Source organism: Ammospiza caudacuta, chromosome 13 (genome assembly GCF_027887145.1).
Source record: "Ammospiza caudacuta isolate bAmmCau1 chromosome 13, bAmmCau1.pri, whole genome shotgun sequence".
In the NCBI taxonomy this organism is placed as follows: domain Eukaryota; kingdom Metazoa; phylum Chordata; class Aves; order Passeriformes; family Passerellidae; genus Ammospiza; species Ammospiza caudacuta.
Window position 1 is genome coordinate 3843569 of NC_080605.1, and position 27854 is coordinate 3871422.

Genomic DNA, 27854 nt, shown 5'->3' on the forward strand with positions numbered 1-27854 from the left:
CAGACCCTTCTCCACAGCAGGCTCTGTATTTACTGGCTCTCTGTCCTCCCGTCCCCCAGCTCATTGTCCACTACAGCAAATTCAAGTTTTTGTCTTCTTGTCTTCATCAATGTAGCTCCTAGTGTGAGCAACTGTGAGTTTTCTCTTTGAATCAGACTGTTGCTGAATCAAGTCCTTTTATCTCCTTTCTCTCATTTCAAAAGGGTTTAGTTAATCCTGCTGGCACTGATATTTGAGCCAAAAAGCTGGGTAAATGAATCTATGATGAACTCTGTGCTACTATAACTGATTTCCTCCAGTACCAAACTAGGTGTTTCAAAAATAGCTGGGGTAGCAGTGTGCTCCAGCACAGTCATTCCTGTGCCTGGAGCAGAGATGTGCCTGAAGAATCTCCATCAGTAACAACTTTGCTGACTTGATTCCAGCTGCACCAGCTGTTTGTTTAGGTAGACAGCCAAACAGCAAACACCCACAAAGCTGTTAACTCTGCAAATCTTCAGGAAGTATTTCCTAAACTACTGCTGACAAATTTCTGCTGGGACCTTAATCTCCATAAAATCTATTGAATTATGTCAAAGCACCATTAGTCAGCATGTCACTGGGCCTACTTTGTGGGGTGGCTCAGAGATTTGTTTTCCCTTCTTACTGCAGAAAAGTCAAACTGGGAAGATTTTACCCAGCAAGGGAGATGGGCACAGCCCACAGCAGTGATGAGCAGGTGGATGGTGCCCCAAGGTGTGCTTTCAGAAAGAAGCCTGACCCTGAAGAGCTTTTTCCTTCTCTGTTTTTTATATCTTTGGAAACAAGTGAAAATTACCTTTTTACGGTCTTGGGAAAGCAACATTTTTCCTTTTCTGCCCTTACTCATACAAGAGCAAGGGTGATATCACCAAAGGGATGCTGCAGAGCTAAATGTGCAATCAGCAGGAAGTAAATGCACAAAGCCATGCCCAAATGAGCACTGTTAGGCCAAGTTTAATATTGGAACTGTTCTGTTAATACCTGCTTTAGACCTTTACTCAGCACAAAGCCCTGACAGTTATCACTGAGAAGAAGCTGGGGCTGGAGGGGAGCAGGCTGCCTGCCACAACAGCATCCCAGGGTGAAGCCTGCACTTTATTGCTGCTTGGCATCTGCCCAGTTCTGGGACTCACTGAGAACTCACACAATTTTCTGAAGCTGAATCCTTTTTCTGTGGCCATCATATAACATCAGCCTGGAATAGAGAAGTTATTGCTGTCAACAGTAACAGATGGAAAAAAGTTACCACTTTTTCTGAAAATGAAAACAAAAGCAAACCAAAATAACCCAACACCTCTCCTGCCAGCCTACAAAGCAAGGACACCAGGCAACAATTCAAACAGGGCCCTTGCATACAAAGATGCCTGACAGGGCTTGAAGCAGAAAAAATGGCACAGCTGTACCACCACATCAGTGAAATTGTATGAGCTTTTTATTCTCAAGGATGCAGACAGATGCCACCTGAAACACAGTTAAACCACACACATTCTTTGAGCTTCACTTCTGAATCTCCTTTGCCCAAATGACATTAACACTGCTAGTGCTGACAGGAACCAAGAGGAGCTGTCCTCACAAAAGCTTAAACTTGTACAGAACCAAAGGGTGGTTTAGCAAAAAGCTTTTTGAGATGGCAAATAATAATTTCTTAGAAGTCACCTTGTATTCATGACTGCAAAACTAAAAACAGACAATGAGATTTGAATTTAGAGGCTAGGCAGCAGAAGATGGTGACTGATGATATTATTTTTGTTGCCCAGGTTGACTCTCATTGAGCCTAATTTTCATGCTTGGATCCAAGTCACCTTGTAGATACGTGTGCCCAGTGTGATGTGTGCAGGGAGGTGCCAGCTTGTACCCCTGGAGAAACACTCTGCAAATAAGGGCTGTCTCTGCAATAAACTGAGTCACACTCTCATCAAACTGACAGTCTGAAAATGCCTGGAAATGTGACCTGTTTTTAAAATAACTGTTAGTCAGTTGATTCATTAAAAGGCAAAGAGGCAGATAACATCCTTAGTGAACTTTGTGTTTTTGGCACAGTTTCCACTGCCCGGGGAGAGGCTGTGTAATGCCTTTAGGGGAGAGAGTGGTTGTGTAAAACAGGCATTTTTTCCAGTTCATAAGATAATTGAACTCTCTGATTCACAAGCTCTAGTTTTTTATCCTCTCTGTCCTCCAGTATGTTATTGCACAGTCCCCCTGGTCCTGCCTAAGCTCCAGGTTAAAGCTGCCTCACGAGAGGGGACTTTGGACACTGGGTAGTGCAAGAGTCTGACCAAACTGGAAAAGTGCTCAAGTCCCAGGACATAGACTGCGATTAGATAATCTGATGGCCAGTTTCTTATCACTTGGGGTTCTTTAGGTTTAAATTGAAGGCAGGAGCCAGCTGGGTTAAATTTCCAGTCAGACGCAGAGGAGATTAGCTGAGTGGTTTGCAGGAAAGGGAAGTAATTTATCTCATCATGTGCAGTTGGCACGGAGGGCCAGCGCTGGGAGGGCTTTGGGGCAGCAGCCCTGATGGCTTTTGGCCGGGAAGGGCTGAGTTCAGGCCGTGGCTCCATGGCAGCCTCGCTGTCACTGCTGGACTGGCGGCTGCCCCTCCGCAGAAAGGAAAAGCTGCAGGAGCGGCGGTTCCTGGCCTTAGAGGGCAGCACCGTGAGATGCCTTTCTTCCCCAGCAAGGAGGGTAGGACTGTTCCAAGCAGAAAAACAAATGCTGCCCATGCAAAGCCTGAAAGAACTAATTTCAGACAATTCTAATATGTCTGTGTAAGAAACAGCGATTTCTTCATCATCAACAAAATACAGATCTTGCTAAACCAATGGCTTATAATTTTATTGTAAGATTTCAGAGTGGAAAATACAATCCAGATAAACAATAATTAAAGAGGATTTTCCTACCAAAAAAAGTGAGAAATCTGACTTTAAATTGGTGTGAAGATATGGATCTTAATCTGCAAAAACCTGAAGGCATTAATCTTTTGAGAAAATATTTGCATATGCATATTATAAGCTTGTTTGGGGATTTGTTATGCACTGGGGGGAGAGTATATTATGCAGACACTACGGAAAGAAAAAGTAAGCTTTGTAAACATGTTGTGTATTAAAAATCCACAATATATTGCAGGGGTTCAGGTAAGTTCAAGGTACCACAGGGAACTTGCAAGAGAAGTGGTGCTTTCCCATTGTACAAGTGGCACATGTTCATGTGTGCAGGCCAGACAAATTCTCTGTGACACAGGACAGAAGCTCCATCAGCCTCTTCCCGTGCTGATGAATGTAGTGACTAAGTGGTGCAAAGTCCCTTTTATTGTGGCCTTCAAAATCCAGCCAGAGAGCCACTCCTCATTGTAGAGAGAGGCTGTGCTTTGAAAGTGAGAAATGCTGAAGGAACAGACCATGAGTAGTGTGAAGGGATTTTGTTCTCAGATGTGGTGTCTGCTGTAACTCTGGTGATGGTGTTGGGGTGATGGCTTCAGTGATACTGACTACATTCATGTCCCAAACCCACTGTTGCAAAATTTCAGTACAAGTTTGTTAAAACTTACTTAGAATAAACAAAAATGTTCATCTCTCATGTGTCGCAGAAAACTTTCATAAAAAATCCTTTCCTTAGGATTTTTCCTCCTGAGAAGCTGCGAGGCCTCAGGAACAAAATGTAAACATTGATTATCTGCTGCTGTGGAATGCAACAGGTGCATCTGGGATTGGTCTCATGTGGTTGTTTCTAATTAATGGCCAGTCACAGTCAGCTGGCTCGGACTGTCTGTCCGAGTGACAAACCTTTGTTAATCATTCCTTTCTATTCTATTCTATTCTTAGCCAGCCTTCTGGTGAAACCTTTTCTTCTATTCTTTTAGTACAGTTTTAATGTAATATATATCATAAAATAATAAATCAAGCCTTCTGAAATATAGAGTCAGATCCTGGTCTCTTCCATCAACATAAGACCCCTGTGAACACCATCACAATCATGCTAACTGGTATCAGTTATAAAAAAGGAGATACAGGTTGGTGGCTTATCTCTTATACCTGGCAATTAGCCATGACTGAACTGCACTCATGTCACATTTTTAATGCAGTACAAGTACACCTGACTCTAAAAACCAGAAAGGAGCCATGGTGCTGGGCACCAGGCAAAGGACACAGGACAGACATAAACTGTGCCTTCCTGGCCTGTGGGTTAGCAAAAAATATAATATATGAGCAAACAGACTGAAAAATCATTGAGAAGTCTCCTTTTATTGAAGCAAAGCAATATGTTGCAATATACAAAAATTGATTCTTTCAAGCTTCCAGAGATATTAGAGAAGCATTACAGACAACATCACATTTGCTACTAATTCTTAAAAAACCTGACAACACAAACCTCTAAAAAAAGAAGCCTTTGAAGCAGTTTTGATAGTGCTGTTTTAATACATTTTGATGAGATAGGACTTTCTGAGGCAGCAATTTATAAATACTGGTGGGCAGATTGATTGAAATGAAACAATTACAGTCTATACTAATGAACCTAAAAAAAACCATTTTTGTGAAGGGCAAACAATAGCTGGAGAAGCTACCTTAGACTGTGATCCTTGATGGGCACATTTTGAATATATTAAATTTTCTTACTCTTAAAGTCAATGGTAAGAGTAATGAGGTAATGTAATGCTTTACCTTTCTTGTCTTTATAATAATTTAGTTCAAGCAAGCTTTAGGAAAATCACACTTTCATTTCAAGATCCAAAAGATCAATACAGCAGTATACATTTAGTGCTTGAGGGAAATTCACTAAAAGTTGTTTCATGATGAAAATGCCAAAGGCAGATGCTTTTGTTCAATCTGTTGCTTTGAAGCGACCTTGTAATCTTAATTCCACATTAAAGACTCATGGCCATTATATCAAACAAAGGCAGTAGGGATCCCTGTAGAATGATGCTATTTTAAACCCCCCACAGTATTAACACATTTTAGCATAGCAGTCTGTATAATTACTTTGGACTAGCAGCTGATCCTACAATGTATGAAAGACTTTGACTCAAATACATACAAAATCTGTCTGTTGTTCTTTGCCTAGCCAGTGCTCCCCCATCCAGTGAAGTGTCACAGACATGTTTTATGGAAAATCCTTTCCTTAGGATTTTTCCTCCTGAGAAGCTGTGAGGCCTCAGGAACAAAATGTAAACAATGGTTATCTGCTGCTGTGGAATGCAACAGGGGCATCTGTGATTGGCCTCATGTGGTTGTTTCTAATTAATGGCCAGTCACAGTCAGCTGGCTTGGACTCTCTGTCCCAGCCACAAGCCTTTGTTAGCATTCTTTCTTTTTCTATTCTTAGCTAGATTTCTGATGAAATCCTTTCTTCTATTCTTTTAGTATAGTTTTAATGTAATATATATCATAAAATAATAAATCAAGCCTTCTGAAACATGGAGTCAGATCCTCATCTCTTCCTTTATCCTCAGACCCCTGTGAACATGGTCACAGATAAGAGAGTCACAGAGTGTTTCAGTCAGCAATGTTTTCTACCTTCCAAAATTTTGGAGGAATAATCAGCAGAAAAACAGATCAAGCTGAACTCAGAAAAACAAATCAAGCTGAACTTAGAACAATTCCTGTGCTGATAAATCAGCACTTCCCATTTCTGTTTTTGTGGTTTGATATGGAAGCTTTCTGGATATTTAGAAAATTAGTTGAAACTTGTATTGAAATCATACATAAAGTAAGGGTTTACTAGGGAGGGTGACTTTAGTCACTGAGCCTCAGACCCTGTTCCCCACTCCATGTCATGGTACTGGCAGCTCAAGCCTTCCTCCGGTGGTACCAGGTTCTCAGTGTGGCTCTGTGATCCTTCACAGCAGCCCCAGGTGATCTGGTCTCTTAACAACTGCATTTTCCCAAAGCACAAGAGAAGTTCAGGCACTGCAGCACACAGAGAGTGTTTAGCTCCAGTATTTGACACCACTCTAGGCTGGAGGGCAGAAGGAGAATTGATGCTCCCCAAGCACATGCTGTGACTACAGCTGCAGCATCCTTCCTTTTCCACTGGTACATATTTGGACTGCATCTGCCCTTGTTAACTTTGGATTTTCATCTATTGTACTCTAAAAGCAGCAAATGCCTTGACCTGTATTCACAACAGTTGTGTAATTTTCATGTAATAAAAGGAAGTCTATTAACCTAACATTCTTTCTTTTCAGCTGAGATAATAGAAGCAATCAGCACTGATGGTGCTAAGATCCAGCCTGGACAGCAGTATGAAATAGAGAGGGCTCGTGCAGAATCCCATCACATGTTGCAGTTTTGCGTCTCTTGTACATCCAAACTGCTACAGTGGGAATTTTGCAGCTGCCTAAATTGCAAAATGAGGCCTCCAGCATGAGAGAGTCACAGAGAGAGCCCTACATGGAGATAAGTGACAGTAATGGTCAGTCAAAGCTTGGTGTAGAGGGAAGTGTTCTAAACTCAGCCTCTCAGATATGAATGTTTACTCCTCTCAGTTGCAGAGCCAATTGCAGCATGGAGAGAATCAGAATTGTCTCTGTGTGCAATAAAGCTGGGCTTGCTCCCAGTCTGGCAGCCAGTGCCAGTTCTGTGGTTGCCAGTTCAAGTATTGCCACCTTGCACATGAGTTTTAGTTGTGCACAGTGCAGCAGTTTCATTCTTTCAAATCCTGAGACAAAAGAACAGGATATTTCTTTTTCCCTAATGAATGCAGTCTTATTTCCTGCTGAGATTTAATATACTGCAGGTAACTTCTAAATGTGGTGATTGTTTTTGGAAGGCAGGTAAAATTACCAAGAAGGAAATTAAAATAAACAGAGATCCAGAAAACCCATTTCAGAGAGCAGATACTGCAATGCAGGAGACCTTTAATCTACAGAGGGAAAGTGTAGGGGTAGGAAAGGGGAGCAGGGAAGGATGAATGCTCAAATGAAAGTATTTGGAAGAGTGCCTTGAAGGCTTTAGTCTTTTCTCTCTAGTCCTGAGAGGAGAAGGAAAAGCAAAGTGAGCTTCCCAGCCTCCACCCAGTGGTTCTCCTGGAACCTAAGCAGAAGGAAGCCCCTCCAGGGGACTGAGAGCAGCAAAATATTTCACTACAGTTCACCTTGTTTTTTCAGTCTGCAAAAACACAGGGAAGTTTCTTGAAATTCAAAAACTTATCAATTATTTCTAAAATGGGGCTTTATCTATGAACCTGGACCCCAAATTAAGTACTGTTACTTGTCAAATGTGCAGTTCATGAAAGAAACTTTTCATTATATGTATTTTGTACTAAATGTCTCTGATTCTTGGATGTAAAAACATAAAGAGCTAGAGAATGACTGCTTGACTTTTCTAGTTTTATCAATTTACATGCACCTATCCAGACTTCCTGAAATCAATCTTTGCCAGTCATTGCCCTGCAGCTCTCACACACCTCTCCAGAGCCAGCTGTGCATGAGTAGCTGCAGCTTTCTCACATCTTCTAGAGGACAATGTGAACAAATGAGAAAAAGGGGCTTAAGTGTGCATGTGTCTTAGTGACAGTGTTTCATAACACACATGAACTTTAAGCTCCATGTATTTTATGATCATACCCAGCCTTTGCACTGTCCTGCACGCCTCTCTTTCCCGAGTGTTTGCGATGGAAGCAGCTGATTATTTCAGGTATCACTGTATTTATTTGGAGATCAGTGCCAGGCCAGCAGAGCAGGGGCATTACTGAGCAGCCCTAGAGCAAGGGCTCACACTTTGTTTCCAGGGAGGGTTCCTGCCCAGCAGAGCTGCATCTGTCTCTGCACAGCAGCAGACTCTGTGTTCAGGTCACCGAGCAGAGCTCCAATCTCTCATTCTTATCTGGTGTTTCATGTTCCTGGCTATTTGCTTTTGCAACTGCATCGAGTCACTCGACATGTGAACCCTGGACTATGATAGTTTCTTCAGGTATCTTGTAATCTTGAAACGAGAAGTAATTTTGAGGCAATGTGAAAAATGCGTATTGTATGATTGGCTTTTTGCAAATATTAAAATGAATATAGTATGTGTTGTGTTAGAAAGCAATGCTGTATTAATTCTCTTAAGTAGTGTGCTAAATATAGTTTTAGGTTATAAAAATTGTTAAAATAGAAACTATGCTATGTAGGACAATTTTTTAAAGAAAGGACTTGCAGCGAGATAGCAGCCACAGGACACCTGAATCTTTCAGAGATAAAGAATTTATTGCCCCCTTATTAGAAGAAACGAACTTTTTCCTGCCTCGAAGGCGCTGGCAGGATTCAGAGGAAGAAGCTGACACTGACCAGACAGAATCCTGTATTTGAATGGAATTTATGCATCATGTATGAGGTGTATGAATATGCAACAGGTTATTGTTTTTAAGGATTAATCCTCTGTTAACGGGTGTCCTTTTTCGGGCAGGTGCTGCCCAGGAAAAGGTACTCGGACGTCTGGAACTCTTTGTTTCTATTGTCTCATATTGTCCTAATTAAAACTGTCCAAATTATTATTACTCTAATTGTATTACTATTTTTATAACCATTTTATTACTATTAAACTTTAAAAATTTAAAAAACCAGTGACTGGCGTTTTTCACAGCAATAATTTCGGGTTCTGACAAAATCTGTGTGAATAGGAAAAAACCAGCAGAGTGGAGCAAGCCCATGGGCTGGCGGTGGCTCCAGCACACCATGCCCCAAGACTACGGTTAAACACCTTCACCACTTCAAAATGCAGGTGGAAAGCAACTCTTGCAGGGATTGCAGCAGAACTGCACATGAAGTGGATTTTTCAGCAACCGTTAATTGAGGTCAGCAGTAGAGCAGCAATTCCTGTAAAAAGTTGTGTTTACATGATGTTATATTGGTTTCGAGGCCTGGATTGTTCCTTAGCAGCCAGCACGCGCGGAGCGGGCCGGAGATGGTCCCACGGGACGGCACTTCCCGGGTTCGGGGAGTCCCGGCGCGGTGCCAGCCGGGCCTATGGCGGGGCCGTGAGGGCAGCGCGGAGCTGCCGTGACAGCAGCGCAGGGCGGCCGTGAGGGGAGCGTAGCGGGTCGGTGAAGGCAGCGCGTAGCGGGCCGTGAGGAGAGCGGAGCTGCCGTGAGGGCAGCCCGGGGCGCCCGTGAGGGGAGTGTAGCGGATCCGTGAGGGCCGCTCCGCCCGCCCCGCGCTGCGGCGCAGCCGCCACGTGACCGCGCAGGGCCGGCGAGCGAACATGGCTGCGGCGGAGGGGTGAGTGTACGCCGGGCCGGCACCGGGACCCCCGGGCCCCCGGCACCGCCGCCAGCCCGCTCCCTGCGAGGGCCACGGCGCGGCCGGTGGGGCCCGCAGGGGGCCCGGTGCTCCAGCGGTGTCCCGGGCCGGCGGCGGGGCCGGGAAAGCAGGGCGCGGGCTGGCGCCGGGCTGAGTTTTCTGAACCCGTGCTGAGTGCTCCGGATCCGGGCTGAGTTCTCCAGTCCCGAGCTGAGTGCTCCGGACCCGGGCTGAGTTCTCCAGTCCCGAACTGAGTGCTCCGGACCCGGGCTGAGTTCTCCGGACCCAGGCTGAGTTCTCTGTACCCGGGCTGAGTGCTCCGGACCCGGGCTGAGTTATCCAGTCCCGAGCTGAGTGCTGCGGACCCGGGGTTCTCCGAAAGGATTTCGGGTTTTGCGCGGGGCGGTGGCAGAGCTATGAAGGGTCCCACGGGCGGGTTGGCTCGCAGTGCCTTGTCCCCAGCCGTGCGTAATCCTTGAAGTTGGCTCAGGTTTGGAAGTGATGCTTAAAGGTGGCTCGGATTGCACAGCACAAGAGTTTTCTCACATTTTTTAGCAAAATTCAGCCGTTTCTTGGTGCTGTAAGAAAGTGCCATAATAACTGTATCGGAACGAAGGGGGAAGTTTACATAGTTGCCGGGCGCGGGTCAGGCTGGGGTTTGGGGGCTCGCTGCCCTGCGGGTCCCCCGGCTCTGGTGTCCCCAGCGCTGTCCGGGCCCCGGGGCCATCCCGGGCTGGGCTGCCAGGAAGGACATGGAGCTTCGTCGGGACTTTGAGCTGTCAACTTCACAAGAAACACTGAGTTGGCTGTGAAGAACATACCCATTTTATACTTTTTACAGTAGTTGCCATTACTGTTTGTTGTATCGCCCCTTTCCTTGTGCTAGGCCTCTTGAGCTTCACATATGGGATGTGGAAACAGCGTTGGAAAGTGTTTATGCTGCAGGCTGGTGTTGATGAATCTGTTGCTCAAAACAAACAAATAAATAAGGCCTGGTCAACAAACAAGTGGTAATTTACTAAAAAGTAGTTTCAGTGGTTTCTCATCTTCTTTGAAATCTGGATCCTCTCTGTGGGATCTCAGTAGAACAGAAATGGCAGTCCATGAATTTTCTGCTCAAAAAAAAACAAGTACAGAAAGTTAACTGAAAAATGGTAAGAAAACAAGAAATAAAATAGGAGTTTTAGTTACCAGTGTGTTCTGGTGGTTGCTTTACAACAGATCCAAAATGTTAGATGCATCATATAGTACCAGAATGTACGCTCTTTAAAATATAAGACTTCTGAAATAAGCATTGAAAATCAGGAGCTCCAGGCAAAGGGAAAATATCTTTAAAGAAACAGATGTAGTTTAATGTTCCTAGCTATATTTCACTTGCAGTATAATAAAATAAAAGAGCTCGTCTGTGAGCTTGGGCCTAAGTGATCATAAAAATTGTATGTGACAGCCAGCAGGAAGCTGTCAGCTACAGTGGGAGGCCTTTACCACACTGAGCAGTGGTTAATGCTGGTACCAGACTGGGGAAAACAAGGGAGCTGAGCTTCTCTTGCCCTGTTTTGTTCTTGCAGGTATCCACTTTTGACAGCAGCTGAGGTTTATTTGCAGAAACTTGCATAGGTTCAAAGAGTTGTGCACCACAAAGCAGTGCTTGTATTAAATTCCCTTCTTTATCAAATGTGTAACTTCACATGAGAGTTTTGGGTTGAGTTTGGGGCTGGATGTGCTGGAGTCCTTGTGCTAACAGAAGAAGACTTTGAAGGACCAGCCAATGTGTTGTATTAAATAAATTCTGATAACTCTGTTGAAGCAAGTCCAGAAGAGGCCACAAAGTTGATGAGAGGACTGAAGTGTCTCTCATGAGAAGACAAGCTGAGAAAATTGGGGCTGTTCTGGAAAGGAGAAGCTGTGTGGAGACTCCCAGCACCTCCCAGTATCTGAGGGGGCTCCAGGGAAGCTGGAGAGGGACTGTTCATCAGCAGCTGCAGTGACAGGGCAAGGAGTGACGGGTAGAAATGGAAAGAGAGGAAGTTTAGGCTGGATATTAGAAAGAAATTGTTCACTGTAAGAATGGTAAGGTACTGAAGGAGGATGTGGATGCCCCAGCACTGGCAGTGTTCAAGGCCAGGATGTGCAAAGCCTGCTCTAGTGACAGATGTCCTTGCCCATGATAGGAATGTGGGACAAGATGATCTTTGAGGTCTGTTCCAACCCATTTTATGATTCTTTTATTTATGTGTCTCGTGAGATATAACTGAGTAATTAGAGATCATGGGCCAAAATGAAAAACTTGTAGTTTCTGCCCTAGAGAGAATTTTATGTCAGTTTTTTCCAAGGCAAAGACCATGGTTTTACACTGCTTACACTGCAGTTGCATGTGTATTTGAAGGGTTGATACACGTGAGGCAGTTGCATATGAGAGTTACACTCAATTTACTACAAGTCATTGAACAGTCAGTCCTATGTGTGACATTTTTTTCTTGTGATCTTGAGTATTGTGAGAGTTCTGTTTCCCAGTTTTTCTTTGCCATGGAAAGCTGGTTGTACAGCCATACACATTTTTGTGAGACTTGAATGCCGCTGTCAGCATTGTCTGGAAAGAGCTCTCTGTGTTAGCTCTGGAAATGGCTCATGTGTGTCAAGTGAGGGGATCTCTGCAGGCAGAGCAGCACCTGTGGCTGTTCTGCCGTGTTGTCAGTCCATCCATGGGGTGCCATCAGTTCGGTATCTGGGTGCTTGCAGGAGAAAAAAAGAGAACAAGAGCTGTGGAGGCAGCAAACTCCTCTAAGCTGAATATTGTCCCTAAAACCTAGCTGGTTTTCTGCGCAGAATTGCAGTTGTGAAGGTCGGTGTATTTCTGGCAGGCTCACTCCGTGTGAGGTGTGAATTAACGAGTGCTCAGCAGGAACCTGAGAACAGAGCAGGATTTACACTCAGCCCAGCCCTTGCTGCAGGGTGCAGCGTGCTCAGCTCTTGTGATTTCTGCAGCAGCCTTAAAACAGAGGCCAAGGCCGTGCCCCTGAGGGAGCTGTGCCGCTCTAAAACGACTGCAGTGGGGTAACACTGTGCCATCATATTCACCAGGGAAAGTGGGATCTGTTGTGTGCAAGGAAGAACACACTTCCACTCAGGGAAAATGTGCACCAGAACTGTCATTTTGCACTAGAATGCAGTTCAGCTTCAGCATTAGGATCCCAGTAAAAGGCACACTTCAGTGGCTGATTAAAACTACTGGTATGAATTGCTGCCTGATGTCATTATTTCTCCTTAGGTGTCATTTGGATTGTCAAAGGTTTTAAGTGTAATAAAAGCATTAATATTAGACTTAAGGGAGATGAAAATGTGCCTTTGTAGCAGCTTCCTCTGAACTCCAGGGTGTAGGAATAGACCTGGAGGAGAGAGGTCAGAGTTCTCTCTTTTTTCTTTTTTTTTTTTTTTTTGTAAATCACAGCAAAAGATCCCCAAACTTGTGAAGTGAGTAACATTGCAATGAAGGTGACTTTTTTCCTTACTTTGAAGCAAAACATGAGACAGGCTGTGCTACAACCTCTGCCTGTTAGTTTTTTGGGATTTTTTTAATCAGCAGATAGAAAGATCTGAGAGAAACATTTGATATAAGGGTATCTGATGCTGTTCTCTTCTCTCTTTTATAAATGCCCCATAAGGTGAGCATGTGATTTCCAGGCTGTTGCATGTACTTACTCCAAGGGATGAGCATGCTTGGAAACAGCATTTTCAGCCTCCTGTGCATTGCTGAATTTCTGAGCCACAGCTTTGTACCTGGAAGGCCTTGCCTGTTTTTAGTTTGAGGTTCATTATCTGACTTTAAACTTTCAGTAGCTTTTGCTAGGATTGTATGAACTTGCTTCCTTCTTCCTACCGGCATGGGTACCCCAAAACAAAAGCTTATGCTGTTCTTCCAGGCTGTGCTGATGTGCTGCAGCCCTTGTGATGATTACCTGCCTTGTGAGGGGCTGTCAGATGTGTGTTTGAAAGAATAAAAATAAACACATTTGGGTTTTGTGCACCATCAGCTGAACTTGTAAGCAGATATTTTGAAAATTGGATTAGCAAGACCAGTTCTTTACCTTCTAAAATTACTTATGCTGTTACATCAAGTGGTTATAAGCAAGTAAAATAAAGTATTTTATTAGGTCCTTTATGCTGTGGCTGCAGTAGGAAATTACAGGGTTTACATTTCTGAGGTTGATAGTCTTTTAGGAGGTTATGCAGCTATAAATCAAAGGTTACCTTTCAGATTGCCCATGAAAGCTATATAATAATTAAGATGTGGAGCTTTGCTCCTCTAAGGTTAAGTACTTTGGTGCTTGGTTCATTTCTTGTCATCTTAACACAGTAACAAGGTAACTGCACCTTTCTGGCATCTCCTGTAAAGCTTAGCTGATAGAAAGTGACCATCCAGTCAGGCTTGGAGAAGCTGAGGTGGGGGGGACAAACTGGACTTAAATAATAGGATTTTATGGAAAATTTTTTTTGGTCATCTCTAATACTGAAGCTCCAAACCACAGCTTTGCTATTTAGGCATTAAAAAAACACCCCCAAAATAAACTGCTTTTAGATTCTTCTCATATCATCTGGGTAAATTCCTCCCTGTGCTCCATATCCTAGAAAAGCTGTAGTGTTTCTACTGGGAAATCTCCAAAAGGTGCTCTTATGGAGCTGAAACAAATGGGAATGAATCAGCTACATATTCTTGAGGTCTTTCAACACCTAAAATTCCTTTGTAACAGCGAGCTCTCAGCTTTTAAACTGTGTCCCTGCAGTTGCAGCTCTGTTGAGCATAATTGTTCAGAAGCTTTCTGGGCTGGCTCAGCATATTTGTGTGGCCTTAGGGACAAGTGGAGGTGCCCAAGCCATGCTCCTGTGGCCAAGTGTTTGAGTTCAGTCACTGGCTGAAGCTGCTTGTGTGTGTTCAAGAATAACCATACATACATAGAAAAGAGATTTGCCCATCCTGTGTGTGGGAAATGCTGTTGTCCTGTGTCTGCTGTCCATCATCTTTTCTCTCCACTCCCTGTTTCCCAGAAGGATTTCCAGAAGTTTGCTAGACTTACTGTAAACTTCCACTTCTGTTTTCAGCACCTCAGAACTGATTTTGTTCCCTCCTGCTTTGCCTCTCCTCAGCTGACACGGGCTGTGGTCGCTTTGTGTTGCACTACCCAAAGGGATGTGGTGAGGGCTGTGCTGTGGGCTGGAGCTGCAGCCAGCCCTGTCTGCTGTTTCCACCTGTGAAAAACACCAATCACTTGTTTTTTAAAATTATAAAAGTTTAATAGTAATAAAATTGTTATAAAAATAGTAATACAATTAGAGTAATAATAATTTGGGCGATTTGAATTAGGACAATATGAGACAATAGAAACAAAGAGTTATGGACATCTGGGTACCTTTTCTGGGCAGCACGAGCCCGAAAAAGATCACACATTAACAGAGGATTAACCCTTAAAAACAATAACTTGTTACATATTCATACACCTCATACATGATGCATAAATTCCATTCAAACACAGGATTCTGTCTGGTCATCGTTAACTTCTTCCTCCAAATCCTAACAGTGCCTTTGATCTGGGAAGAAGTTCATGTCTTCTGATAAGAGGGCAATAAATTCTTTATCTCTGAAAGATTTGGGTGTCCTGTGGCTGCTATCTCACTGCGAGTCCTTTATTTAAAAAAGTATCCTACATAGCATCGTTTCTATTTTAACATTTGTTATAACCTAAAACTATATTTAACACACTACTTAAGAGAATTAATACAGCATTACTTTCTAACACAACACATATAATATTCATTTTAATATTTGCAAAAAGCCAATCATAAAATACATGCATTTTTCACATACCTTTTGCCCTTGGTCCTTGTGTGAGCAGTGCTTGGTGTTTGCTTGAGAGCAATGTGTGTACAGCAGCTCTTCCCCAGGAGTGATGAGCCTCTTGTTAGTAGAGCTGAATTAAACTAATGAACACTGTGCATCTAAATTCTGCTAACCACTGTTTGCCATTAACTGTCTATTGAAAAAATCTCTTCCAGACCCTCCTTTTGGCTGGGGAATGAGACTTTGAAGGTGCCTGTGGCTCTCTTTGCCTTGAACAGAAGGCGGCTGTGTGAGCGCCTGAGGCAGAATAAGGATGTCCAGAAGAATTCAATAGTTCTGCTGCAGGGTGGAGAAGAAACCCAGAGATACTGTACTGATACTGGTATTTTGTTTCGCCAGGTAAGGGCTGAATCCAGCTTCAAACTAAGAAACTCTCTTCCACTGCATGGATTTTTAAATGATTTGAAATTATTTTCTCTGTCTCTTGGATGTGCATTGTCTTGCTTCACTTAAATAAATTGGCTTCTTTATAACATTGCTTCTTCAGCTTTGAGTTGCTCTCACATTCGGTGCTTTAGTGCAGGCTCATTTAAAGGCCTATACCTGTTCAAGGCCTTACTGCTCATCAGTGTTTGTATCTAATCTTGAAGACAGCAGTAGAATATTTCTTCATTTTTTCAATCTTGTCTGTGACCCAAAAACCAACCTTCTTTGTGTAATAAAACATGTTACAGTGAACCTAAGCTGAATTAATTAATAGAAAAGTATATTTCATGGTTTTATAAAGCAACAATTTACAATATGTGTCTTCTTAAATTAGACTCTTCCTTAAGCAGCCATGTGTTCTTCTGTCACAAATAGGACTTAACATGTTCTGGGGATATTGATGTAAAAGAACTCAAATTATATGTATCCCATACCCTGCATGGTTTCTGCAGCACTTTGTTTTGTGGATTTAATTGAGCTGATGTATGTTATGAAGAAACAAACCCAGTAAAGTCTAATTTAGATAGCACATATCCTTATGTAGTTATTAGTGTGGTTTTAGAGGAGATGCACCTTTCAGGGTACTAGAGCATATGCCTGTCCTTACCAAAATTAAATCCTGTATTATTTGGTGTTTTGTTGTTTGCCTGCTTGTTCTTAAAATAACTCTTGGCTGAGGGCTGTTCCTAGTGCAGCTTCCTCTTCTCTGGGGAAGTTGGGGTTTCACTTCAGCACTCTGCCTTTGCCACCCAATGAAGCTGCACTGATTTTGCCTTGTCTCTTGTGAGGTGGTTGCTTCTCCCTGATCATACATTCCCTAATTCTAGATTGGAAGAATGTATTTTAATGTGTAGTGTATGTTTATTGTGCTGAGTTAACTTCTTTATGGTAATTTATTAATCTCTGATCCTTTCCAGTTGCCAGCAAAGGGATTTGTATTATTTTAACCTGAAACTAACCAGTCTGAAAAGGTTTAGACATAAACCACTTCTCCCACTCCAAAAGCAAGAGATCTCTTCCAGATATGTGGGAATAGGAATTAATATGTGTTCTAGTTCTATTTTTAGAGCTGGTAGAAGCGAGGTCTTTTTTCTAAGAATATATTTTGTTTTAACCTAGGAATCTTACTTTCACTGGACTTTTGGAGTAACTGAAGCAGGCTGCTTTGGAGCAGTAGATGTTGATACTGGAAGATCTATGCTTTTTGTTCCACAACTCCCTGAAAGCTATGCTGTTTGGATGGGAAAGTAAGACCTATCTCTTAACTGCATTCTGGTGTATCCAAATACTTTATATAATGTAACTGCCTGTAGAGCTCCAGTGTTGTCATTTAATCAGATTCCACCAAATCATGCCCTGGGAATGATATATACATACAGTGATATATACAAACAGAGATACAAAGCATGATCAGTTGATATTGATCATGTGATATGAAATGATCCACCACCATTTGGAACACACTACCCTTGGAATTGAAGCCCATGAATCTCAGGTAGCTCTGTGAGGAACGTGAACCATAAAGAAAAGTCAGCATCTTGTGTTGAGCCCAAGCAAGTCAAATAATAAAACAAGGTTTTTCAAGCTGCTTTGCCAGTTTGCAGCTGCCTTAGCTAATGAAGCTTTCTGAATGGCAGGCATAAGGTAGTTTAGCCTCTGATAGGCTTTTTTAAAATGAACTCACAGACAGGAAAATGTGCTTTTAATGCTATTCTATGAGTGTGCCATAAACATCTCTCCATCCACCTTGGTAGTAAATGCTGCACAGTGCCATAGTGGTGGAGGAATTGATTTATTTATGTGTTCATTTATTTTCTCAGTCTTAGTTGTATTTATACCCTCTACCAATTTTTGTAAATTTTTGTATCATTGTCTCAGAACATTGGATTGCTTCTAATTTAATCTTTTGACAAGCTGCTTCGCTTCTAATTGAAGCTATCACTTATATTTTAATGCTAATTTTGGGAAAAGGAAAACAGTTGTAACTGATCCCATGTGCTGAACTGTGTCAGACCATATGGCAGGGCATGGCTGCTGTCTTCTCAGAGAGTTTATATGAATTTGACTGTCTTGGACCTGTCTGGGGACTGAAATTGTGATGGCATAAAAATCTGCCTACTGCTGTCTGAAAGATTTTAGCTGTGAGCCACACCTGTCTGGGAGGGCAGGTTCTGTAATCCCCCCATGTGTGCTCTCTGGAATCTGTTCCCACTTACAGACAAAGTTTTTTCCTATCCTTAGGTTCTCTCCTGTTAGTTCAGAACAGCTGTTTCATACCCACATTGATTGTGCCTAATCTAAAAAAGCTTAAAAATATTATTGAAATTCCAGCATCTCATTTTGAATTCTCAAACAAAATATTGTGGTGCTTATAACTAGTGGCCTTTTTGATTTGTTTGTGCAACACTTGTTATCTGTCCACTTACAGAATTAATTAAGTCTGGTTAAAAGTGGTTCATTGTCATTGTTTGTGTCTTCTTGCAGAGTATAACAAATGGTCTTTGTTGTTTTTTAAATTCTTGTGCTTAGCCTTCCTGAATGCCTCTGTTTGAATCTTGTTTTCTCTCCTGTCAGCCATGGTCATGTACTTTTTCTGCTCGTCAGAAGGAGGATGGGTGAATAACTCATTTGTGAGTCAGTAGCAGTTCTGCTTCAAAAGTTGGTTGGCAGTGGGTCCTGCTCACAGCTGGGGACTGTGTTCCTTCCCAGAAGATTCAATTTTAACTCAAAATTAGCACTGAAAGAAAAACACAAGTAAACATGCCTTCCATCCACTGCAGGTTATTACTATACTTTGCCTTGGAGTGCTTATTTCTGTACCCATGGAAGGCACTGGCTGCCCACTGCAGAGGCAGTCATTTAACATCAGTGAGGCACAAATCTGTGGAATTTTTTTGTGGTTTTGGAGGGGTTGGTATCTTACAGAGGTCTGCAGCTGGTCTGCTAGTTCATGGCACAAGGTGGAGTTGCTTTGCCTTGTGTTTATTCTGCTTTCTATATAAGACAGGTGTGAATTTGGGCAGAAATACATAGATTCTCTTAAAATTAATGCAAAAAGCTCTTTACTACAATTTTACCACTGCTGTATTAGTAAATGTATTATTTGGTGTGTTGTGCCTTCACTTCACTGAAGAACACATATTTGAGTTGCTTTTGAAGCATAGTGTGGGTAATGTGAAGAAGAGTTAATAATTCAGAAGGGTTAATCTTTTTGCCTGGAAATAATACAAAAATGGGGCTCCTTGACTCCATTCACTGCAGTGTTACTGTGGCCACAGCCAGTGCAGTCCCTGGGAGTGTTTGCTTGGAGATCAGCAGACTGTACCTTTACAAATGACACCTGAACACTGTGATTCTCCCAGCCTCACCACTGCCCTTGATTCCATGAGTGGTGCTGTGTGTGAGGTGCTGCCTGGACACTGCAGGACAGACAGACATGGAGGACAGACAGACATGGAGGGGGGATGCACCACTCTGGGCTGGGGTCAGCCACAGCCCAGCACTGAGCAGTACAGGTGATGAGGGGGCTGCTGCTTTGGAGGTGTTATGGATCTGGTAGGACATCATGCTGAATGTGTGTGCTCTGAAGGTGTGTAAAAATAGTTGTAAGGCTACCTTTCAGAAGTCCTTCAAGCCAAAATAACCTCTGCAGTTTTAAAAGGAAGGAGGGATTTAGTTTAGCTCACAGACTATGGAACTTCTCCAAAAAACCTCAAAGCCTCCTAAGGTGGCATTGCAGAATTGTTGTGAGGGTAATTGTAGGACTGGTGGTCCTGTGTTCATGGAGGTGGTCACAACACTGCTCTGTTTTTAAATTATGGATGTGGGCATTTCCCCAGATGTTGGGCCAGCCAATCTCTTAGTTGCTGGCTGGAAAAACCTTTTCAAGTAAAGAACCACTTTGCCTGTCTCTTGACCTGTACCTCTGCCCTGTCCCTCTGTCATTTGTAAGGTAGAAACACAGACTCCGAGCTTAGTGGGTGGCTTTTCTGCTCCTGAATATTCTTCTGTTTTAGCTTTAGAAGTAAGAATTTTAGAAATGAATATGGTAATATAGGATAGTAAAGGCTTCAGAAGTGTAAATGTTTTGTAAATGTCCCTCTTCCTTGGCACAGTCTTAGCTAATCAAGTTTCTGGTGCAACAAAGCTGTTAGCCATCATTTCTGTTCCTAGAAAGCCTTGAGTTGGTATGACTGCATGCCTTCACAAGGACTTCAGTTTTGCTAATTAATGCTGCACCTGCCATTTACCTCCTTAATTATAAATGACAGACCTAGTCAGTGTGCTGATTAAAGATATTTTCTAAAGTAAAACATACTGTACAGCAGCTGCTTTCTGTGGAGAGCATGCCAAAATTACTTAATAGCCTTGCCACATAGAGTGTTTTTAATGGGAGACATAAAGTATTTAACCCTTTCACATCCTAACTTTAGAAACACATATTAAATGTATTACTGGTTCAGAAAAATAAAATGGTGCTGTGGTGCCCATTAATGGTGCAATTTCCTGTGTTTTCTCTGAAGCTCTGCTGGATGACTGGTAAGCATTGCAGCTTTTATCTGGCTTTAGTTGCACTCACTAAGTTGCAGCTTTAAATTCACTCACTGTAAGTAATGTTTTTCCATGAATTTGATTGAAAGCTATCTGTGTGTTCGAAGTTGAACCTTGGATTAGCACTTGGAGTTGTAATAAAGCACAGTGAAATGCTTTGCAAATGTTAGTTATTTCTCAGAGACCTAATGAGGAAGCTCTTTAAAACATTGTCATAAATTTCAAATAGGTTACAACCAAAATCAACCTTTGGTTTTGGTGATTACACTTGACTGACATCAGCAAAGCTGAGCAGTTTTACTGCCTTTTAAAAACTGCAGAAATATAAGGTTGGGGGTTTTTGTTTGTTTTCTTTTTTTTTTTTTTCCTTTAACACTTTTGAAAGGATCAGATACAAGAAAGGAAGGGATCTCATGTTTGAAAGGATCAGATCAGTACTAGCCTCTTAGTCTGTGTGGGCTCTTGCCTTTTTTTCTTATAGACTTTTTGGGACTATGCAAATTAGAAGCTAAGAAACTGATTTCTTGATCTCTTCTTCTAAATGGAGATGTGTGAGATTTTGTGGCATTTGTATTTTGAATTATTGTGAGTATTAAACTGTGCACATCATGGCATGTTTGACTGTGTGGTGGTGATGGAGACTGATGCATTAATCACCCTTGCTCTGGCAAGCAGAGGGCAAGGTCTGTAAAGGGAAGCTGACAGGGGGACAGCTCTTTGGAAGGAGAGTGCAGTGTGTGTGCAGGGTAAAGGGAATGAACTCCAGATTACCTTAATTGCACTTCTTAATGCACATTTTGCAGGAATGAAGGAGTTTTATTAATGTGGAGCATACAGGTCTTCTCTATAGCCTGCTCCAGAGCTATGTGGTTTTTGTTTTTACCTTCAGAACTGATCTGCCATCTCCTGCTATTTTTTATTATAATTTTTTCTCTAAAATGAAATATACTTTTCTTTTTCTGTGTTTCCAGTTTGATCTTTACTGCAGTTTGTCACTTCCCAGTACCCACTGAATCTTTATTTTGCTGTTTAAAAAACCCCCAGGTTTTAATCACTTTAGGTCATCTTATTACTGTGTTGTACCAATTGGCATTGCAAGTTATCTGCAAAGTTTGTTACCATCTGGAGATGTTCTCTGTGGATCTCAAACATGCTCAGTTCTGCTTCTGTTTCTGAGTAGTGTCAGAACTAATTTCAGTCTTTGCAGTATCCCACTAATCAAGACTTGCAGTCCATTTCTGTTTATTGCTTTAACTTCTGGGAACATTAGTCTAAATTGACACAGCACTTTTCAGTGTGGCAGTTGGAGGGTTTCCCAGCCTGGGAACACTCATCTTTTTATTTATTTATTTGTTTTTATTTTCTGCTTTAGGCTTTTCCCTTTTCTTATTATGACTAGTCATTGGGTTTCAGGTTGCATTGTAGTGTTTCTGTCCAAGCCAATTTGAGCTGGTTTTGGAGAGTAGCAGTCTTGAGAGAGGTTTTTTGTCAAATACTTTACTGTTATTCATGTAGTACATCTGTTGCTTTGCCCTTGATCTGATCCTTTCAAAACTGCACGATAAAGCTGGTTGCTTCTGATTGACAAGGTTTACTTGTGCAATCCCCCAGGGTGCTTATTTTCCATGATTCCAGTTCTCTCCCTGCATTGTGATTTCCATTCTTTGTCCCCCATTCACTTATTATTGTATTTCATAGAATCATAGAGTGGCCTGGGTTGGAAGGGACTTTAAAGATCATCAAGTTCCAGCCTCCCACCATGGGCAGGGACAGCTTCCACTATCCCAGGTTGCTCAGAGCTCCATCCAGCCTGGCCTGGGACGCTTCCAGGGGTGAGACAGCCTCAGCTTCTCTGGGCACCTTCACAGGGAAACATTTATTTCTAATATATAATCTAAACCTGCTCTAGTTTAGTTTGAAGCTGTTCTCCCTTGTCTTGTTACTCCGGGCTCTTAAAAATAGCCTTTCTCCCTCTTTCTTTTTGGCTTCTTCAGGCGCTGGAAGGCTGCAGTTAGGTCACCTTAAAACTTCTCTTTTTCAGGCTCAACAATCCCAGCTCTCCCATCCCTCTGCCCATCCTGGAGCCTCCTCTGGGCTCTCTGAGCAGCTCCAGGTCCCTCCTGTGCTGGGCCAGACTGGGGCAGCTCTGCAGGTGGGAGATCACTGAGGGGCAGAGGGGCAGAACCCCCTCCCCTGATGCCCCCAGCCCAGGGCCGGCTCTGCCCCGCAGCTCCCCCAGGGCTCCCCCAGGGCTGCTCTTGCTTGACTTGTTCACTCCCAGCCTGGATTGATCCTGAGGGTTGCCCCCACACAGAGGCAGCTCTAGCACTTGGTCTTGTTAAACCTCATGAGACCAGCTGCTTGATTTCTCTGTGGATAAAATTACTTTTTCAAGTAATATCCCTCAGATATTAATCCATGTCTGGATTGCTTTTACCACTTTACTGACAATTGTTTTCTCTAAAAGCACTGCTCAATTACTCAGACTTCTCAAATGTTCAGTTCAGTCATTGTCCCAGTATTCTCATTGTCCACAACCCTGCTTGGTCTGGGATGAATGTGTATTGTTTTTTATGACTTTTACTTCAGTGTTTATTTTTATAAATCTTTGCTTTCTTACAGCTGTCTTAAACAGCTTAAGTTTCTTGTTGAGAAGGCTTGAAACCATAATAGCAATTTGTATCAGTCCATTGATTGGCCATCTCCACCATCATACACCTTTTAGTGAATGCTCCAGTTGGTGGTTTTGTAAGCATTAAAGTACTTCTTTTTCCTCTCCTCTTTTTGATTCAGGCATTTTGAGAAAAAACCAGCACTAAGCAAATCTGTTGGGTGTTGCTGCACCAGAGTTTTTAATATCCGGGTGTGGCTTCGAACCACAGACTGAGATAGCACAGCTCATTTCAGTGGTGTGGCAGGGAATGCTGATAACCCCCACCAGGCATTTCTTATTTTATACTTCATGTTATGTGCTACCAGGAGTACTGAGCTCAGTGATATAAACTCCTGATAACATTTTGAAATATCAGAGAAGCCAAGTTTTTCTTTTTCTATAGGCATGCCATGTGTTTTTTCCACAAGGCCTTGGCTGCTGCTGGTAGGAAGGTGAGCTGCAGCAAAAGAAGTGTCCATGGGGGTTTGCCAGCAGTGCTCCAGCAAGGCTCTGCTCCTCCACCCTGCTTGGCCTGAGGGCAGAGCTCTGCTCCTTGCTGCCCTGCATTTGGGAAGGCACTTCAGTGAGAAAAACCTCAAGTGAAATACCTACAGTAGTTCCTGTGGTCTTGCATTTCTGAAATTCCACATTCTTAGCTCTTGATGTTATTTGTTTTCCTTAGGTTTTTTATTCCCTGTGACCTGTCTGTATGCTCAGGAAGGACTCTCTGAAAGAGTGTGGTCTCTCTTGAGAAACCAAAAAAGGAAAAACAAACCAAACTGATCTGCTACAATATGCTGGGGAAAGGTATCATTAATATTAATGCTTCTTGCAAGTTCAATGTGAGTGTAGAGCAGGCAGGACGTGTTTTGCTGCTGTGTGGCCCTTGCTGGAGCTCTGGCAGTCAGAGCAGGTGGTCCCAGCCCCAGCCCTGGGGGACAGCAGACGCTGCTTTGTCTGGCAGGGGCAGTGTGACATCGTGGATACAGCACTGTGTGCAAGGGGAGGTCCTGTCTTTTCTTTGTGCCCGTTGAGGACTTGTGTCAAGTTCATTTAACTTTGTTGTGGTTTGGCTTTCCTTACAAGTTGTGAAATGGGAATGTTACACATCATGCCTTTCCTTCAAAGCTGTTCAGGTCATCTAATGCTGCTGTAAAAATCAGTGCTCCTTTTCTTGTTCTGTTAGCAGTTAATATGGGGGCTGTGAGACATGCTACTGACCTTGCAGAGCTTGCTGTGGTGCTTTTATCTGTGGGATATTAAATATTGCTTGTGTCCCCCTCCCCCCAATAGTGATGTTTTCCCAGAGTACAAACAGAACATCTGCTATTGGCAGATTTGCTATATAACTTCCTTTGTTAAAAAGCATGAACTGGGACCAGTGTTGGAGTGAAACACTTACTGTATGTAGTGACCTAGAAATTACACTTAATACCTTAACCACTATAATTCTTATGCTCTTTTTTTTTTGAGAAGAGAGCTTTCTAATGAGTATATGTCATCAGTTTCATGCTACAATGAATCTTTCAGGGATTTCAGTGTGTAAACATTTCCTTAGGCACAGTTCTTTCTGTACAGAGCTTTGACTTCAAGGAAGAATTTTATTTGCAGAGAGGAATAAAGCAAAGGTTACCAATTGCAAGTTTCCTGTGTTTTTGATGGGTAGGGTTAGGGTAGTATCTATTAAATGTCTAATAGAGATACTGCTGCTTGAGGTAGAATTTATAGAAAGTCTAAAGAACTGTTCATCTTTTAGAAATGCCTGTGGTGGGAATAGCTGAGCAGGAGCAGTGAGACTGGATTCTTGAAGCAGATGAAATAGGGAGCTCAGTGTTTGGCTGTTGCTAGGACTTACTGTGAGATTCTCCCCAATACTTGATTCCTGATTTCCTCAGTCCAATGGGCTGTATTGGTGCCCCTGGTTACTCTGATTGTGCATGGCCTGTGTGGCACTGGGAATTCCAGTATCACACACCCAGCACCTTGTGTCCAGCTGCATGCTTATGGACTCTGCTGTTCTGCCCCTCACACAGATGGGGCTTCACTTACAATCCTGCTTGCTTCCCAGTCACATCAGCTTGAATTATCATCTTCATCTTAATTTCTTCTGAAATCCATTATTATCTCAGAATCCATCTTAGTGCAGAGTGTATCAAAGGGAGTCTGAGTTTACATTTGCAGGTAGTTTTGTCTTTCAAACAGTGTAGCAGTAATCTTGAGAGCAGTGGAAAGGGAGCACCATGAAGGTACTCAAAACATTGTTGGAGGCTGTCTGTGATACCAGCAAGCCCATTAGTGCTGTTTTGTTTTAAATCTAGCTTGATGCCTTTTAATCTTCTTGTTTGAGATAGTGAAATTCCTTTTGGATATAAAGGTGATGGCACTTTTTTGGACAAAGTCAGGAACATCTGCTGGTGTCTTTTAAAGTGTGCTGTGTTGTTCTTCCTAGCAGTTGTTGACACCCTCTTGTTTGGTTAATGCTTTACCATCTGTTAACTTGATGATATTGTAATGAGAAGGGAGTTATTGGTGAATCTCTGACAGCATTAAAATATTGCTTTTGCATCCCTTTTCCTCTTTCAGCTCTACATATTCTGATGTATTTCTATTTTTCTGCTTTAAATTTTGCCAAGATTATTACTCTGTGTTTGCAGTCTCTGAAATTTATACTCTGCTTTAAGCTCATTCTAGCAAGGACTGAGAAATGAGTTGTTGACTGTGTAGAACTTCAAGTGCTGAAGATTATGCTTGTCTAATTTTCTCCTTGCATGTGCTTTCCTTCATTTAAGTGATGAAAAATGTAATGTATTTCATGCCATGTGTGTGTGTGCTGCAGTGCCTTGTACAGGTGATGTCTGCAGGGTAATGTAGGCATTTAATTTGCTCAAGACAAAGTGATTTTGCCATAAAGTGATCTTTTATAGCTGTTACTCTGAATATGAAAGTCAGGGTTGAATGGAAGAAGCAGAAAGCTTTAATGTGAAGTTAACTGGTTTTAGCCTTTCTGTCTCACTGCATCAAGAATCATCCTCTACTGATTTTGTGATACAAGCCTGGACAATTTTTTGTGTATTTTAGGCACTAAAACTTGTAGAACCTATGAGGAGAGTACTGTGCCCTGAACATTATTGTGTAAAGTCTTTGTTATTGGTCTGTTCTTTTATTGTTCCAACTGTGTTAATCCTTACTTTTAATTACTGCTTATTTTCTGGTATCTACCAGGACCTGTGGCTCCTAAAGACAACAAAACTTGTGGATCTGTTTTTTAATTGTGGGAGAGTCTTCAGCATGGCATGCTGCTTTCTGTCAGTACTTGCTGTCTTCTCCCCTGACATAGTAGGAGTTCCTCAAAATGGTTGTTGAGTGGTTATTTTGAGATTCCTACAGCTCCTTTTCAAAAAACACATTAAATGAATGCTGTTGAGTTTTGCTGATTGGTTGAAGGTTTTTTGTTTTGTTTTGTTTTTTTCTTGCTAAAGCCAGATACAGTGATTAGAAATTGTAGGTAATTCCTATTATTGCCCTAATATACATTCAGTGATAGCATGTGTGGTCAGCCAGACAGAATACTGCTTTGTTGTCTGTGCCCTTTGCTATTAAATTAATAATTCATTTTGCAGAAGAGCAGTTACATCACATTGGTGTTTATTGTAGGCTGCACCTTGCTTTATTTTATATGTAGCAGTGGAGTAAGGCACCCCTCTTCTAGAGTAGCTGCAAAACACAAACCAGGCCAGATGTGAGGACTTAAGGAATTCTCTGACACAATTCAAACCTTAACATGAAAGGTGTATAATTGGTTTAATATTCACAGTGAACATACCATTTGGAATATTGTTTTCCTGCAGGAATATTCTACATTCTATGCTATGCAGTAAGATAACTAATCTTGAACTAGGAACTTCAACTGAAATGTTGAGGAAAAGCTAAATTGGGCTGCTTCAGGAAAAGCTGAATTTCATTTCAGAGCTGATCCACTCTAAAAGCTAAAAACTGAAAATCTGTCCTAGAAACATTGAAACATGGAAATACCAAGCAACCTTTAGGAATAAATGTTAAATATATTGAAGTTTGGATGAATGTTTAGATGCAAATGAAAGCACATACATAAAAATGTATATCAGCAATTAGGCTGCAAATATATTAGCAAGTGGCTTAGATGTGTTTCTTTCAGGAATAGCTATCAGCTGTTATAAATTCTGTTCACAGCTTTTCTTTGGCATTTGTGATTTAGATCCATCTCATTTTACCTCTCTTCTGAATATGGTTCTGAAAACTAGAACACTTTTTAACATGTTGATATTACAAGGGTATTGCTCCAGAGTCCTTTAGCATACAAAGAAATGTTGCTTAATGGAATTCTTACAGTAATGTCAAATTTGTACAGATCTCTTAAGATTTGTGTTATGAATTCTTGTGCAATGTAATGAACAAGAGGTTTAAAATGTTTTTAGACAATGAGACCAAGTTTTTATTCAGTTTAAAGTGGAAACACAACGTGGTTGATAAACTGCTGCAAATAAATTGTGATTTGAATTTTGTCCAAATATGTAAAAGCTTTAAAGCAAATTTTTGGTGTATTTATAGATATACAGAACTGTCATAGCTGTTCATCTTAACTGATGGATAAACAGAGGAGTCAGTTTCCAATTCCAATTTGAGGAGCACATCAAAGTGGAGCCAATCCTAATAATGTGGTCTGGCAAAATCTGAATTGCTGTGATTTGGTTGTGATTTGATAAAGTATCTTGGTTTTTAAACATGCCATCATGTACTGTGTGAATCTAGTTAAACCAAATGGAAAAGTTTATTCTAAACTGGGGTTTTTTTCACCAAGATTAATAACTGACTGGGATCTGTGATTACTCATTTTTAATACTTTGCTCCCTTACACTTTTGCTGGTGGTTTTTGTGTTTGATAAATGTGTGTTAGAGAAATGAAGTGCAGTTATTGTAAGGTATTAATTTACTCTCTGATTTAATGTTTCACACTGGATTTTTACAGTGAAAGTTTTGCTGCTGCTCCCCCACCTCTTTTTTCCCATTGCTCGAGTAGCATTTTGCTTAAAATAAAATTGTCACTTGTTATCATTGAG

The 27854-nt window shown here is 41.9% G+C and overlaps 1 protein-coding gene across 1 annotated transcript in view; it reads left to right on the forward strand.

Moving 5' to 3' along the window:
• Positions 1-9174: 9174 nt before the first annotated feature.
• The window catches only part of PEPD (peptidase D), a 148678-nt gene continuing 129998 nt past the window's right edge, over positions 9175-27854 (forward strand). The window contains exons 1-3 of the mRNA XM_058813545.1: positions 9175-9214; positions 15284-15467; positions 16674-16801. Coding sequence (XP_058669528.1) covers positions 9198-9214; positions 15284-15467; positions 16674-16801 — 329 coding nt within the window. The 5' untranslated portion in view covers positions 9175-9197. The remainder of the gene's footprint in view (positions 9215-15283; positions 15468-16673; positions 16802-27854) is intronic.